This window comes from Vanacampus margaritifer, chromosome 7, assembly GCF_051991255.1.
Source record: "Vanacampus margaritifer isolate UIUO_Vmar chromosome 7, RoL_Vmar_1.0, whole genome shotgun sequence".
In the NCBI taxonomy this organism is placed as follows: domain Eukaryota; kingdom Metazoa; phylum Chordata; class Actinopteri; order Syngnathiformes; family Syngnathidae; genus Vanacampus; species Vanacampus margaritifer.
The window spans coordinates 17,931,548-17,945,103 of record NC_135438.1 but is presented as its reverse complement, the minus strand read 5'-3'; the positions used below and the strand labels follow the sequence as shown (position 1 = coordinate 17,945,103).

Below are 13,556 nucleotides of genomic sequence, written 5' to 3'. Positions count from 1 at the left end.
AAAGAGAGTAGAGATAAGTTGCTTTTAGCCTGCGTTGCGTGACGCGTCAAAACTTGGACAGTTTTTAATCGTAATTTTAGTCACAAAGTGTACTATTAGTGTGCTAAATTTGTCTCGGGTGTTTACAGGTAAATAAGCGTGCTTCTGGGGTGAATTACTGCGTAAAAAAGCCTGTTGACGTATAGACGAGCCAACGATCCACGTCCTGTTTTTTGGAACTATGAGGCGGGGTTCTTCTTATGGTTACAGAGACAGGGACAGTGGACGAGACAGGTACTGATCGTTTTCACATGTGGCATAATATAATGCATTAAATGTTTCATTTTGCCAATTGCATTGCTGGAACTTTGAACAGAGCCCACAGTTGTGTCGTAGTTTCAAGTTTACGTCTTGAGTTGCAGGGCTTCGGTCAGCATTGTTGTTGTTTCTGTCTCAGGCGGGCCCAATTAGTTGAAGTTGAAGCAGCACTTGGAAGTGGAATCAAGATATCGAGACACACACACGCCCACAATTTTTTTTTGATTTTTTTGTAAAATGAAACGTAAATACTTAATGCAAAATCGTATTCAAACTGGGGAAAAGTCGTTTTGGGGGCCGAGAAACGTGTAGTAATATAGTGCTGAATGTTCTTATTGTGTATTTTTTCAATTTGTTTTTGTTTTGTTTTTTATTTTTACTAGCCTCTCTGCTAAACGCAGTAACTCTTCTGTTCTTTTCGCAAATATTTGTAGTCTTGAGAAGAGGCTTTTGCCTACTGTCATCTGTTGACGTTAAACGCAATTACAATATTGAATCAATTAAAACACACTACCTGTATTTTTTTAAATATACAACCTAATTTTCTCAACTTTACTCTAATCTTGGTAAGATTATGACTTGAGTTATTACTCAATAATTACTGTTTTTTTCCACTGTGGCCCGAATACTACTTTGTAAAATCAAATCTAGCAAATGCAGCTTTTAAAAATGATCTTGATAGTAATTATGCTATTTAACCCAATATGATGTGACATACTTGTATGTGTAACCTCATAGGCCTCGTTCTATGCCAATGGGTGGTCGCAGTAATGGCCCCCCACCCATGAAGACTGGGAATCTAGGCGACCGTCTCCGCAAGAAGAGGTGGAACCTGGATGAGCTGCCAAAATTTGAGAAGAACTTCTACACTGAGCACCCAGAAGTTCAACGCTTGAATCCGGTACATACATACCTTTTAATTTGATTGAATTTACCATAATCTTATAGCTTCCCTTATTTGCTTCATTGAAGTGGCATGCAATAGTTGCCGGGTAGATGAAAACTAAATCTTGTGTAAGTCATATCCCGTTTTCACATCACCAGTATGAAATTGAAGAGTTTCGTAGAATGAAAGAGATCACCGTCAAAGGCTCTGACTGTCCTAAGCCTGTAATCACTTTTCAACAGGCACAGTTTCCACGTGAGTACACCAGCAATAAACTGTGCATTACATCATCAAAACTTGTGACCTTTATTACTTGTAAGCTTGTAAGTTATTGGTTTAGTAGTAACGCTGCTGACTTATTGTTTCCCTTCTTGCATTAGAATATGTGATGGATGTGCTCATGCATCAGAAGTTTGTAGAGCCAACACCAATTCAGGCTCAGGGCTTCCCTCTGGCTCTGAGTGGCAAGGACATGGTGGGAATTGCACAGACTGGCTCTGGAAAGACTCTAGCTGTAAGGATTAATACAATTGTTGTTTTTCTTTACTAATTAAATAATTCAATGTGAATATATTCAAGATTATTGTTGTGAACTCAACTTTATTTCTCAAACACTTTTACAACAAATGCTTAACTCATTCACTGCCATTGACGGCTATAGACGTCAAAAATTAATTTGAACTATTTCTATTAGTTTAACATTTTTTCCCACTTTTGTTAACAAGATTATGAAAGCCTAGAATTTTTTTTATTGTACATTAAGAACAGATTTAAAATTTGTGATTAATCGTGAGTTAACTAGAGAAGTCCCTGACGCCCCTAATTTTTAATAATCTTTTTTCTAATTGCATCAGGTGATTAATATTTTTAATTAATTAATCGCATGACTTTAATAGTTCTAGATTTTCATACTCTTGTTAACAAAAGTGGAAAAAATGTTAAACGAATAGAAATGGTTAAAATGAATTTCTGGCGTCTATAGCCGTCAACAGCAGTGAATGAGTTAATTGCAAGTTGTGCTTAATTTCATGTTTGTTTCTGACACTGGACTTGGCTCTGCCTTTCTCTTTTCTGTAGTATCTTCTTCCATCAATTGTGCACATTAATCATCAGCCCTATCTCGAGAGAGGAGATGGACCTATCGTAAGTTCATGTGCTGCTTGGTTTTTGTAAAACAAATATGGGTTATTCCACTTCCACACTGATTGACTTTCCGGGGTTCACTGTGCTTCATTTGTTGTTGTCAGGAAATCTCTAACTAAGTCTCTCCCCTAATAGTGTTTGGTCCTTGCCCCGACCAGAGAGCTGGCCCAGCAGGTTCAGCAAGTGGCTTCTGAATATGGCAAGTCTTCCAGAATCAAAAGCACCTGCGTCTATGGTGGAGCACCCAAAGGACCGCAGATTCGAGAGCTAGAGAGGGGTGTGTATGTTAGATGACAGTTGGCTGCATGATGTGAGAAGTTTGGAATGAACCTTTTAGTCAATGATGTTTAGGCTCTTCAAAAACAGAACAACACTAAAAAAAATCTGCTCATTTATGACTTCTTCCTCATTATGATCTGCATGTTTGCTAGAGCTGTCAAACGATCAGATTAATCACATCTTAAAATTTTGATTAATCACATTTAATTGCTTAATAAAAAAAGGCTTTTTTATCAACATTTTTTCCCCGCCAAATTTGAAGAGATTATGTGTTAATTCTTTTGACATTTAATGTTATGAGGACGTCTTCAACATCTTTTGATCCACTGCACACGCTCATCCTCCTCCTTTTCTAATCGGTTAATTACTTGCATAATTTAAAATGGGAAAAAAAATGACCCCAATATTTTTTACATGAACAGATATTCTAAATGTGATACGCAAACATTAATTAAATGCTTTACTTTAATGCATGAAATTATGTTTATTGCTTAAACACAACCTGTGCTACCTTAAACGTAGCCATCCGCTGTCACGTTAAAGGCTAATCTATGGTCAAAATTGCTAGTGCGATTAATCTGCGTTAATTCATGATAAATGCGGTAATTTTTTTGTGATTAATTAATCAATTAACGCTTTAACTTTGACAGCACTAATGTTTACCTCAACCGTTTACCTCTAATCCTGGAATTGGGAACTGGTAAATGGATTCTGAGTGTTGCTAATGTACCATTGAGCAAGGCACACCCAATCGCACGTGGAGTCTCGTTACTTTTTTTTGTTTTAGTTTCAGTTTACGTTCCTCTTTTAGGTGTTGAGATCTGCATTGCCACGCCTGGTCGGCTGATTGACTTCTTAGAGTCAGGGAAGACTAACCTGTGTCGCTGCACATACCTTGTGCTGGACGAAGCTGACCGCATGCTGGACATGGGATTTGAGCCTCAGATTCGCAAGATAGTTGAACAAATCAGGGTAGGAGAAAGAATGCTGTAATGGCTACATTTGATCTGATGAAGTCACGAGTTTCACTCATCTTTTATATTCCACGGTTCTGCACCCAAGCCCGACAGACAAACCCTTATGTGGAGTGCAACTTGGCCCAAAGATGTCTGTCAACTCGCTGAAGACTTTTTGAGGGACTACATCCAGATTAATGTTGGAGCCCTGGAGCTCAGTGCCAACCACAACATCCTGCAAATTGTTGATGTCTGCATGGACAGCGAAAAGGACCATAAGTAAGGAAATGGGGACATCTATGGATATGCCATTATGTTGATCACATTGTGCTTTTAGGGCTCAGATTGATTTTATACATTAATTCTGAGTTTATGGGTAGCAGGGTTGTTATAGTTTTAGAATTTTCATTTTTGGTAATTTTTATTTCGTTTTGTTTTTTAGATTTAGTTAGTTTTAATTAGTTTTCAGGGTGGTTCTGTTAGTTTTTATTAGTTTTAGTTGTTTAATAGATGCTTAGTTTTAGTTAGTTTCAGTATTAGTTTTAGTTAAAAAAAAAAAAAGTATAGTAAGTGTATATTTAAAAAACACCATGGGAGCGACATCATCCGAAGGTGCTTTTCTATTGGCTGCTACTAGATGATGTCACTTCTGTGTGACACACTTTCAAAGGTCCTTATTCCGGTTAATATCAGAATAAATTTACTGAAAATCACATTTAAAATCATCTCCAAAGGCTCATGCATTAAATTAATTACCAAAGACTAAAACGAAGGACATTTTTGCTATAATTATAGTTAGTTTTAGTTTTGTAAACATAAAATGTAATTTCAGTTAGTTTTCGTTTTTTTAAAAAGCATTTTTGTTTTTATTTTATTTTGTTAACAAAATTGTTTTTTGAATTTTAGTTTTAGTTTTATTGTTAGTTTTAGTTAAGTAATATAACCTTGATGGGTAGGGACATTTTTTCCCAGCATCTTCCATAGCACTGCCAAATTATTTCAACATTTGAAATGGAGACATGCAGTAGATTGGGAGAAGTGATGCCCTTTATGCAACTGCCTTTAAAACTCCAGCTAAGAAAAAAGAAAAAAAAACTCCAGCTAAGAAACTTTCAGACAAAATGGATGGAATCAGAGCCACTTGTGTTGTGCATTGCCAAATTTATGGTGTTCCCATTTTCACATTGCCAAAAGGAGTGATATATCCACATGTTAATCCACTTAAGTGGTGGATGCAGCATGAAATAAATGTATCACGGCTAAGTAATATAGCCAAGTAAATACCTTTCTGTCTGTTACAAGTGCCCCACCAAAGGGTGATTCTAGTTCATAGGGTGGCATTGTAATGTCAAACACGCCTCAAGCCTGATATTGTACGTAGACAGATTTATATTCCCTGCCAAAAACTTTATTACCAGAGGCACCATACATTTACTTAGAATGCAATATACTGGACTGTCCACATGGGATGCAATTTTATTAAAATTTTAAAGGACAAAAAAAGCATCATATTCATGTTACGTTCAGAGAATTTTAAAGTTTTATATTCATCCAGAAGAGGAAATTTAATTTTGATGCTAAATTGTTTGCTAAAATGCAATAAGGACTGTGTTTGAAGGGAGTTTTTTTTTTCCCACTAGACTAGAGGTAGACTTTTATTTTTACATCTATTTTTTTCCTTTGCAAGTTTTTGTAAGTTAATGATGGGGGTCGGGGGTCAAATTTTGTCTGGTAACGGAAGAATTGAATATGGATGGATAATGTTGCCGCTTTCCCTCTGTGTGTGTAGACTTATGCAGCTTATGGAGGAGATTATGGCAGAAAAGGAGAACAAAACCATCATCTTTGTGGAGACCAAGAAACGCTGTGATGAACTGACAAGAAGGATGCGAAGGGATGGGTGAGGAATATGACTGCGATTTTGATAACTTACCGTGGAAATGTCAAACCTTTATTGTTAGGTGACCTGACTGCTGCTGTTTTCCACACTAGGTGGCCAGCCATGTGTATCCACGGAGACAAGAGCCAGCCAGAAAGAGACTGGGTGCTCACAGGTTGGACAAAAATATCAGTTATTATCAGGGGTGTCAAAATTAATTAATTCATTTTTAATTTTGAGTTAAAATTTCTTTAACACCACAATTTTTTTCAACGCACGATTAATGACCGTCTCTTACTAGGAAAACCTATACTCGGAGAACAGCAGACATGTCCACGTCAAAATTTCGCAGTAATAACTTTAATAATAATGCATATATTTGTAGAGACTGGGTTCAAGTTGTATTTTGCAATTTAAAAAATGTGCAAAATTTCATGTTACTTCATGTTAAAGATTAGCTAGCTCTTAATATGAAAAGAAAAATACACTCAGCTGCCACCAACGTCGTACAAATGCAATTATGCCATCTAGTGGCAGAAAAATGACCAACACAAATCAATATCACACATTTTTTACGGTACAATACATCTTTTTAATTTTCACTCACTTTTATAAATTATTATGAATGTATCAATGACTAAAAGATGTAGCCATATTCTGTTAGTTGAACATTTTTTCCACTTTTATGTTAAGTATGACTATAAAAAAAATTTTTTTACATTTTATTGTACATTTAGAACAGATATCAAATTAATCGTGAGTTAACTATTGAAGTCATGGGATTAATAGCGATAAAAAAAATTAACCGCCCGACTCCCCTAATTATTGTTAGAGGTTATGTGGGAATTGATTGTGAGTTGTCTCAGAAATTGTTTCTCAATTTCGACAGAATTCAGAAGCGGGAAAGCTCCCATTCTGATTGCGACAGATGTTGCTTCTCGTGGTCTGGGTATGTCTTTTCACATTTACAAATAATATCTTACCTCTTTTGTTGTCTTAGAATTGACTTGAATTCACACGCACACAAGGTTGACACAAATTAATGATCTAATGTACCCCCGCCCCCAAGCCTACCACCCCCCACCCCTTCCACACTCCACCCCACCCCCTGAGTGTGATCACTAGGTAAATGAGCAGTAGAATTGATTGGCAGATCTAAAAAGACTTCCTCTCCTATTAAAAGTCTTGTATTGTTTATTTAAGAATGAGTTCATATTAGAGCGTGTGAATTTGAATGATTGCTAGGCATTACAAGGAGGTTTGTCACGTGTTACAGCCTGACAGCTTCGGGGCTGTCCAGTGTCCAATATGGAGGCTGCTGGCTTTCTGGTCCACTGGTCTGTTTCTTGCTATAGCTACAAAGCATCCTTCAAGCGGGGCTCTTTGGCACGCTGCCTGAACGGAGTGGAGTGTCTGTTTTACGTAGTCACGCCAGAGCGATAAACATTACTCACTCATACATACTGTTTGTGTGTGGTGTCTAGGACAGTTACTGCATGCACAAATATTAAATGACAAGCCAGAAGAAAATGATGTGGTGATCTTTGTTGACATGACATTACATGCGAGAAGGGGGGATAAGTGAAGGGTTGTTGACTTGTCAAAACTCCCATTATTATATTTTTCTTCCTTTTTGTCCCCTCTTCTCCTCTCAGGGTTTGGCAGCATGCGGCAGCTATAACAGTCTGCGCTGCTGCTGTCGCCGCACGCTCAGTCCCGCTAAAAGTAGATACTTGTCTAGTTTTTGAGGGGCTACAGCCCCTGTTCCTCTCATGGGTAACATAGACCCCCTTTCCCCAGCCCGATACTGTCAGTGTGTGAATCCAACGAGCCTGTCATTGGAGCTGCCGGAGGTGCCTGTTTGTCTGCTCGGCGACCCGTCCCAAAAAAAGCAGACAGGCAGTGAGCGTGTTAGATGGGCTCGTCTGGATCCAGTCCTGGCCAGGGCCCGAGGAGGGTCCTGCAATGTGGCGAGAGAGCAACAGAACCTGCGTTAGTGTCGCTTGAGGTTTAGCGGTTCTGCTCCCGTCTGACGTTGCTGGTGTGCGCAGAAGGTGAGGGAAGAATCCGGTCTCCCTCACCCTCGGCCCCTCCCTCTGAACCAGGACTGATCGACACACAAAGGGGGTAAGTACCGCACCGCCCCTTTCTCTTAACCCCTCCGTTAGCTACATACAGCTACTTCCATCCGCCTTCCATAGTATTTCAATAACATACATGAGCTACATTTAGATAGTGTTTGTTTGATCTGATCAGACTCAGCAGTGCGCTCAGAGCCCCCACGTCCTCTGTAATGAGAAACAGACAATTTGTGTTCACACAGATTGGCCAGTGAAGATCATTGCATTTGTGCTGAAAAACATGCTGGCAAATTAGTGTTGTCTTGTAGGTGAAAGTCAAAGTTGTACTTATTCCGAGTGTTTCACATCAAAGCAGCAACAGGTGATAATAGTGGTTTTGTCACGCTCAGGGCTCCCTCAACTGTTGTTTAGTAAGTGTAGTTTACATTTTTACAGCTCCTGTGGTAGACCCAGAAATGAGCAGTGAACATGCATTCATTTGTGAAGTTACAAAGCTGAAGAAAGCAAATGTACAGTTCGTTGAAAAATTGTTTGCTCTCTCCTACAATGTTTTGCATAGTTTCCCCACTTTAATGTTGACAACAGCCTAAGTAAACATGAAATGCCGTTTTTAAATGTTGATTTGATGTATTATAAGAAAAAAAGAAAAACTATCAAAGCTACTGGACCCTGTGTGAAAAAGTACTTGACACCCTTGTAAATAAATCATGAATTTACTGTGGCTAATCACATTTTTCAGGTAATTTTCATTGACCGCACCCAAACCTGATTACCTCTAGACATGCTCGATCAAGAACTCACCTAAATAGTAACCTGTGTGACAAAATGAAATTGACCTAAAGAGCTAAAAAAATTTAAAAAAAAAGCTGCCACGATCCCAAACAAATCGACAACAGATGAGAAATAAAGTAATTGACTTCTAACAGTCTGGAAAGGGTTACAAAGTCATTCCTAAAGTTTTTGGACTCCAGCAAATCACGGTTAGGGCCATTATTCCCAATTTGAGAAAACATGCAACAGAGGTCAAGAGTAGGCCAAGTGAGGTCAAGAGTAGCCAACCTACTGAAATAACCCCAAGAGAATCGCGACAATTCATCCAGGACGTCACAAAGGAACCCAGGAGAACATCTGAAGAACTGTTGTCCTCCCTTGCCTCAGTTAAATTCAGTATTTAACAATGAGGAAGAGACTTGGCAAAAATGACATAGAGTTCCAACTGCTGACCAAAAAAAGAAAATAAAGGCTCATCTTTTGCAAATCACATCTGAATATTTTATGTACCGACACAACAAAAGCGAAACTGTTTGGAAGGTATGTGTCTCGCTACATCTGGTGTAAAAATACAGGGGCTGCTTTGTTACTTCAGGACCTGGATGACTTACTGTGATTGTCGGAACCATGAATCCTGCTCGTCATCAGGTCATCTGTTTTGTGACCTCAAGCTGAAGTGCCCTTGGGCTCCGCATCACGATAAAAATGGAAAACAACAAGTTAACTTCTGAATGGCTTAACAAACAAAATTAAAATTTGGAATGGCCAAGTTGAAATCCAGACTTGAATCTGATTGAAATGCTTTGATATAACTTTTTAAAAACCTGTTTATGCTCGAAAATCCTGCGAGAGTGCCAAAATATCTCCACAGAGATGTGAAAGACTCACTGGTAGTTATAGAAAACACTTGATTTGGGATATCGCTGCTGAGGGTGACCTTAGAGTGCCGGAGGAGGCAATCAATTTTTCACACAGGGCCCCCCCAAAAAAAACAACCTTAATTTAAATACTGCAATCCGTGTTTACTTGTGTTGTCTTTGAGTAATATTTATATGTGTTTGATGTTGGGGAAACATGCAAAAAATTAAGAGATCAGCATGGTACAAGTGTATATGTTAGATATCTCGGAAAAATAGGCACACGACAGTGACATTTGTTTTGGTCCACTAAACAGTGGTAGATAGATACACAGCCATATTCAATTAGTAATTTTAGTATATTTGAATTATTATTGTATCCCAGTAGGGGTAGGAGCTGCATTACAAACAGTGCCTCTGCTTCACAAGCAAAGCTGCTTTTCTATGAACATCACTTTCTTGTTGTAAACATTAATATCAATGTTACCTTCTATTCAGTCCCAAAAATATTTGGAGGATGGCCAGTGAGATATAATGTTGATACAGTGTGCTGCATCCATGAATGATTTTTGGATTTTAATTTATTGTACACTATCACTGAGGGTAAATCCTCTTGGGAGTGAAAGTAACATTTACGAATGTCTTAAGAAGAGGTAAGTTCATCCAAAACATCTGATGCAAAATATCCACAAATGTGTAATCATCAGCTTTTGAACAAGAATATTCCGATCGACGTTTTCTTCTGATAACCATGATATCTGCCAATCTCTAAAAAAATATTTCTTATTCAAAAGATGTGGAGGATATCAAGTTCGTCATCAACTTTGACTATCCCAATTCCTCGGAAGATTATGTCCACCGTATTGGACGTACAGCCCGTAGTACCAACAAGGGCACTGCCTACACCTTCTTCACTCCTGGGAACGCACGGCAGGCCCGCGACCTTGTCCGGGTTTTGCAGGAGGCGAATCAGGCCATCAACCCTAAACTGCTTCAGATGGTGGATTCGGGTCTCGGAAGAGGAAGTGGTAAATATCGCCAGATTTTTAAAAAAAAAAAATTGTGTGGAGAAATATTTGTTTTGGTGCACTGTTGCCCAACTTTTATTGAGACATTTGTCTTGAAGCAAAACGAAGTCTACTACTTGGCTGCAACTCGCCATGTTAACTAGTTTGCGGTACAACACAGGTGTCCTGTGACTCCCTGTGGATCTAAAAAATAATAATATATTAGAAATTAATATTACACCTATAGCACCTTTGTTTTTAGAAGAAAAAAAATAACTAGAAAAAAAAATTATTACATGAATGAATGATTTAGGTACATGTTTAGGTTTTCAGAAAAAAAGGTCGATGAAAGTTTTAATTATTTCATAAAAATGTCCAAAAAGGAAGATGAAAAGTAGAAAATAACCACTATCAAATGTCAAAAAAACAAAAGAAGAAATCCTGAAAATTCCCATAAATTGTCTACAAAAAAAGTCAGAAAATTGATTTAAGAAAAGGTAGGAAAGAAAATGTTCAAATGGAACCATAAAATGTCAAAATAAGGAGGAAATCCCCCTAAATTAACATAAAATGTACACACAATTGCCAAAAATGTCAGAAACTTGATAGCAAAAAAAAGGCAGGAAAAATTAAAAAAAACATACATTTTCCAGAAAAGGAAGAGCGGCAGAATCTTACCATAATATTTTAATAAAATTGTCAAACATGTAAGAACATTTGACAGAAAGGCAGAAAAGAAAAAAAAATCCAAACACGGAAGACAAAAGGGAAAATAAAATAATGTCAAACTACTGGATGCTGCATATTTTTCTGTTATATTGCAGCTCTAATGAGCTCTTGGCTCCTCATTACACACTGTTTCGTACATCACAATATTCAAATGTTTAGTGGCTCCAGACAGATTTTGTGTTATTTGGGACAGCATTGAGCACGATTAATCAGCAAATTTAAAACTGTACCACTTTCCTGTTTTTACTCACAGGTGGCAGAATGCGTTACCGTGGCAGCAGCTCCAACAATCCCAATACCATGTACCAGGATGAGTGTCAAGGCCGCATGCGTCCCGGTAGCAGAGACGGCCGCTCTAGCTACAGCCGCAACAATGACCACCCCTCATCCTCCTACGGTGACCGGAACAGAGACCGGAGCAGGAGCAGCCACAGTTTGTCGGATCAGTACCAGGGCTACAGAGGCAGCCACAACTCCGCCGCTAGTGGAGGCCCGTCTCCTAGCGGCGGAGGGACGGATCACTCGAGTCATCTTCAGGGTCAGTTTGCCCAGCCTCCTCCTTCATCTGGGCCGCCAGCTGGGCCACAGCCTCTCATGTCTCAGCCCCCGTTAATGGGATTCGTGGGGCAACCAGTTCAACCCAGTTTCCAGTTTAACCCTCCTCCTTCCGGCCCTTCTCCTCGCTAGTAGTAATATCTCCATCCTTCCATCCTTTTTTTAGACCACTTGTCCATATTGGGGTTGCGGGTGAACTGGCATTGAGCAACAAGTGGGGTGCACCCTGGACTGGTGGCGAGCCAATCGTAGTAGTGAAATGATTTGGACTATTTGTTCAAAGTTTGTATTGATCCACCTTAGTGAAATTGTACAAACATTTACACCACTCATTGCAATATGCATATATTATATATATATTTTTTTTAAGTAGTTTTGAGTACTTTTGGTATTTTGTACCATCTTAACTCTCGGACAGACCCAGTTTTTTCAGTCTCGCTTAAAACATTAAGAGTAGGAGACATGTTTTCACAATGATAAGGTGAGGTTTGTAAATCCAGTGCCATGCCAGAATTCTTCTTATTGAAAAGGGGATAGGGTGTTTGGCTAGCAACCATTAATTACATGTACAGTGTTCCCTCACTTTTCAGTGAATTTCGGTCGTAGTAGCGGTCGTTAAAAAAAAACAAAAAAAGTTCCAGCCCCCCTTCAATAACGCTAATACTGTCTGTCATCTTAACGTGCTCTTCTTGCAGAGTTTCTTAATATGCAATGGAAGGGATGCGGCGCTGCGGAAGGTTTCCACAAGCGTTCTATTTTTTTCCGGACGCCGTATGCGGATTTTCATGACGCTGAAGAAATTACACGAGCCGGACAGGAAGTCGAGCGTCGGCATCAAGGTAGAACCGGTATATTTCAAAATAAAACAGTTTGCAAACTCAATTTTTTGGGGAGGGAAGCTAGCTAACTACACAGCATCGCATGAGTCGGACATTTAAGACAAAAAGACGAGCTGAGAATAAATTAAACATGACAAAATAACACTATTTAAACACAAAACGTACTTACCCATGTCCAAAAGCATATCGATGTGACAACAGGCAAGTGTGGCTATTGTTTACCAATAGGACTCTATAGACACGGTTGTTATCGCGTGAACTGAACTCACCAGCGTGAACCCTCGTGATCTTGTCTGTCAGGAGCAGATTTCCAGGTACGGACAGCTCACGCAACGTACTTGGTGTGAATTGCAGCCCGTGCGGATGCCGCACAGAAAACGCACCGCGTCCGTTCCGCAGTCAGTGTGAATTGGGCGTAAGAACAAGTAAAATCAACTCAACTTTTCAACTCAAGTAAACTTTTTGTTTTTTTTTTTACTCATGATGCACGTTTCTTAATTATTACCAAATATTCTATATTTTGATTAAAAGATAATAGATTGTATTGAATGAAAGAAATAGATGTTTATATTTACTCAAATATTACAAAAAGGACACAAATAGTAGCATAAATAAAGAATGTTATGGGGTACAGTACTCACTATTGAAAGTGGGGGGATAAATATCCGCGATAGAGGAAATCTGCAATAAGTGAACCGCGTAGTAGCGAGGGACCACTGTATGCCATTACAACATTCATGCATATGCAGGAGTTGGGTGTCGATGCTTTATTTAGCCTGGGTGGAGGTTTGCCCTCTTGCTGAGTGCAGTCCAAGTTTAAATGAATTTGGATCAGTGGACACCTAAAAAGGGAAAATGAATTCAAATCTCAGGGATCATTTCTACTATAGTTGTATTTTATTTAGAAGATGTAGTCATGTAACACCTGTTATATAAAGTGGAGTTTTTAAATAATGATTTTGGCCCATGTAGGGCTGTTGTCCTCGACCACCAGGCTACAGACAAGAGATATCTCTTGAACATTCTTTTAATTGTCTCTCATATCTACCAAAGTTAGCACACCACTTATTCACAGTAATACAATATTTTTAGTTTTTATATATATTATATAACATTTTGTGTGGGTGTATACACTATTGTATTATTTTCTTAACTTGGGCAGTGAATCAGAAGTCACCTTCACAGTCACATTCAAACTTGGCTGCCCTGTGTAGTTATGGACTGTGCATCCATATCTTGAATCGCGTAGGCTACTTATTGCCTTTGATTAGCGCATT

General features: G+C 38.7%; 1 protein-coding gene across 3 annotated transcripts; it reads left to right on the top strand.

The window, feature by feature from the left end:
* Nucleotides 1–12: 12 nt before the first annotated feature.
* Nucleotides 13–13,266, top strand: LOC144054649 (putative ATP-dependent RNA helicase DDX17). 3 transcript variants are annotated; one of them, XM_077569825.1, is made up of 13 exons: nt 13–273; nt 1,036–1,198; nt 1,342–1,438; nt 1,564–1,697; nt 2,261–2,326; nt 2,462–2,603; nt 3,417–3,577; nt 3,668–3,840; nt 5,351–5,461; nt 5,554–5,615; nt 6,330–6,389; nt 9,944–10,177; nt 11,139–13,266. In XM_077569825.1, the coding sequence occupies exons 1-13, from the start codon at nt 221–223 to the stop codon at nt 11,570–11,572; spliced, it is 1,890 nt and encodes a 629-aa protein (XP_077425951.1). In that variant the 5' UTR covers nt 13–220; the 3' UTR covers nt 11,573–13,266. The 3 variants fall into 3 exon arrangements, with proteins under 3 accessions (XP_077425951.1, XP_077425952.1, XP_077425953.1); XM_077569826.1 differs by lacking the exon at nt 6,330–6,389; XM_077569827.1 differs by lacking the exons at nt 9,944–10,177; nt 11,139–13,266 and adding an exon at nt 7,096–7,392.
* Nucleotides 13,267–13,556: the final 290 nt, after the last annotated feature.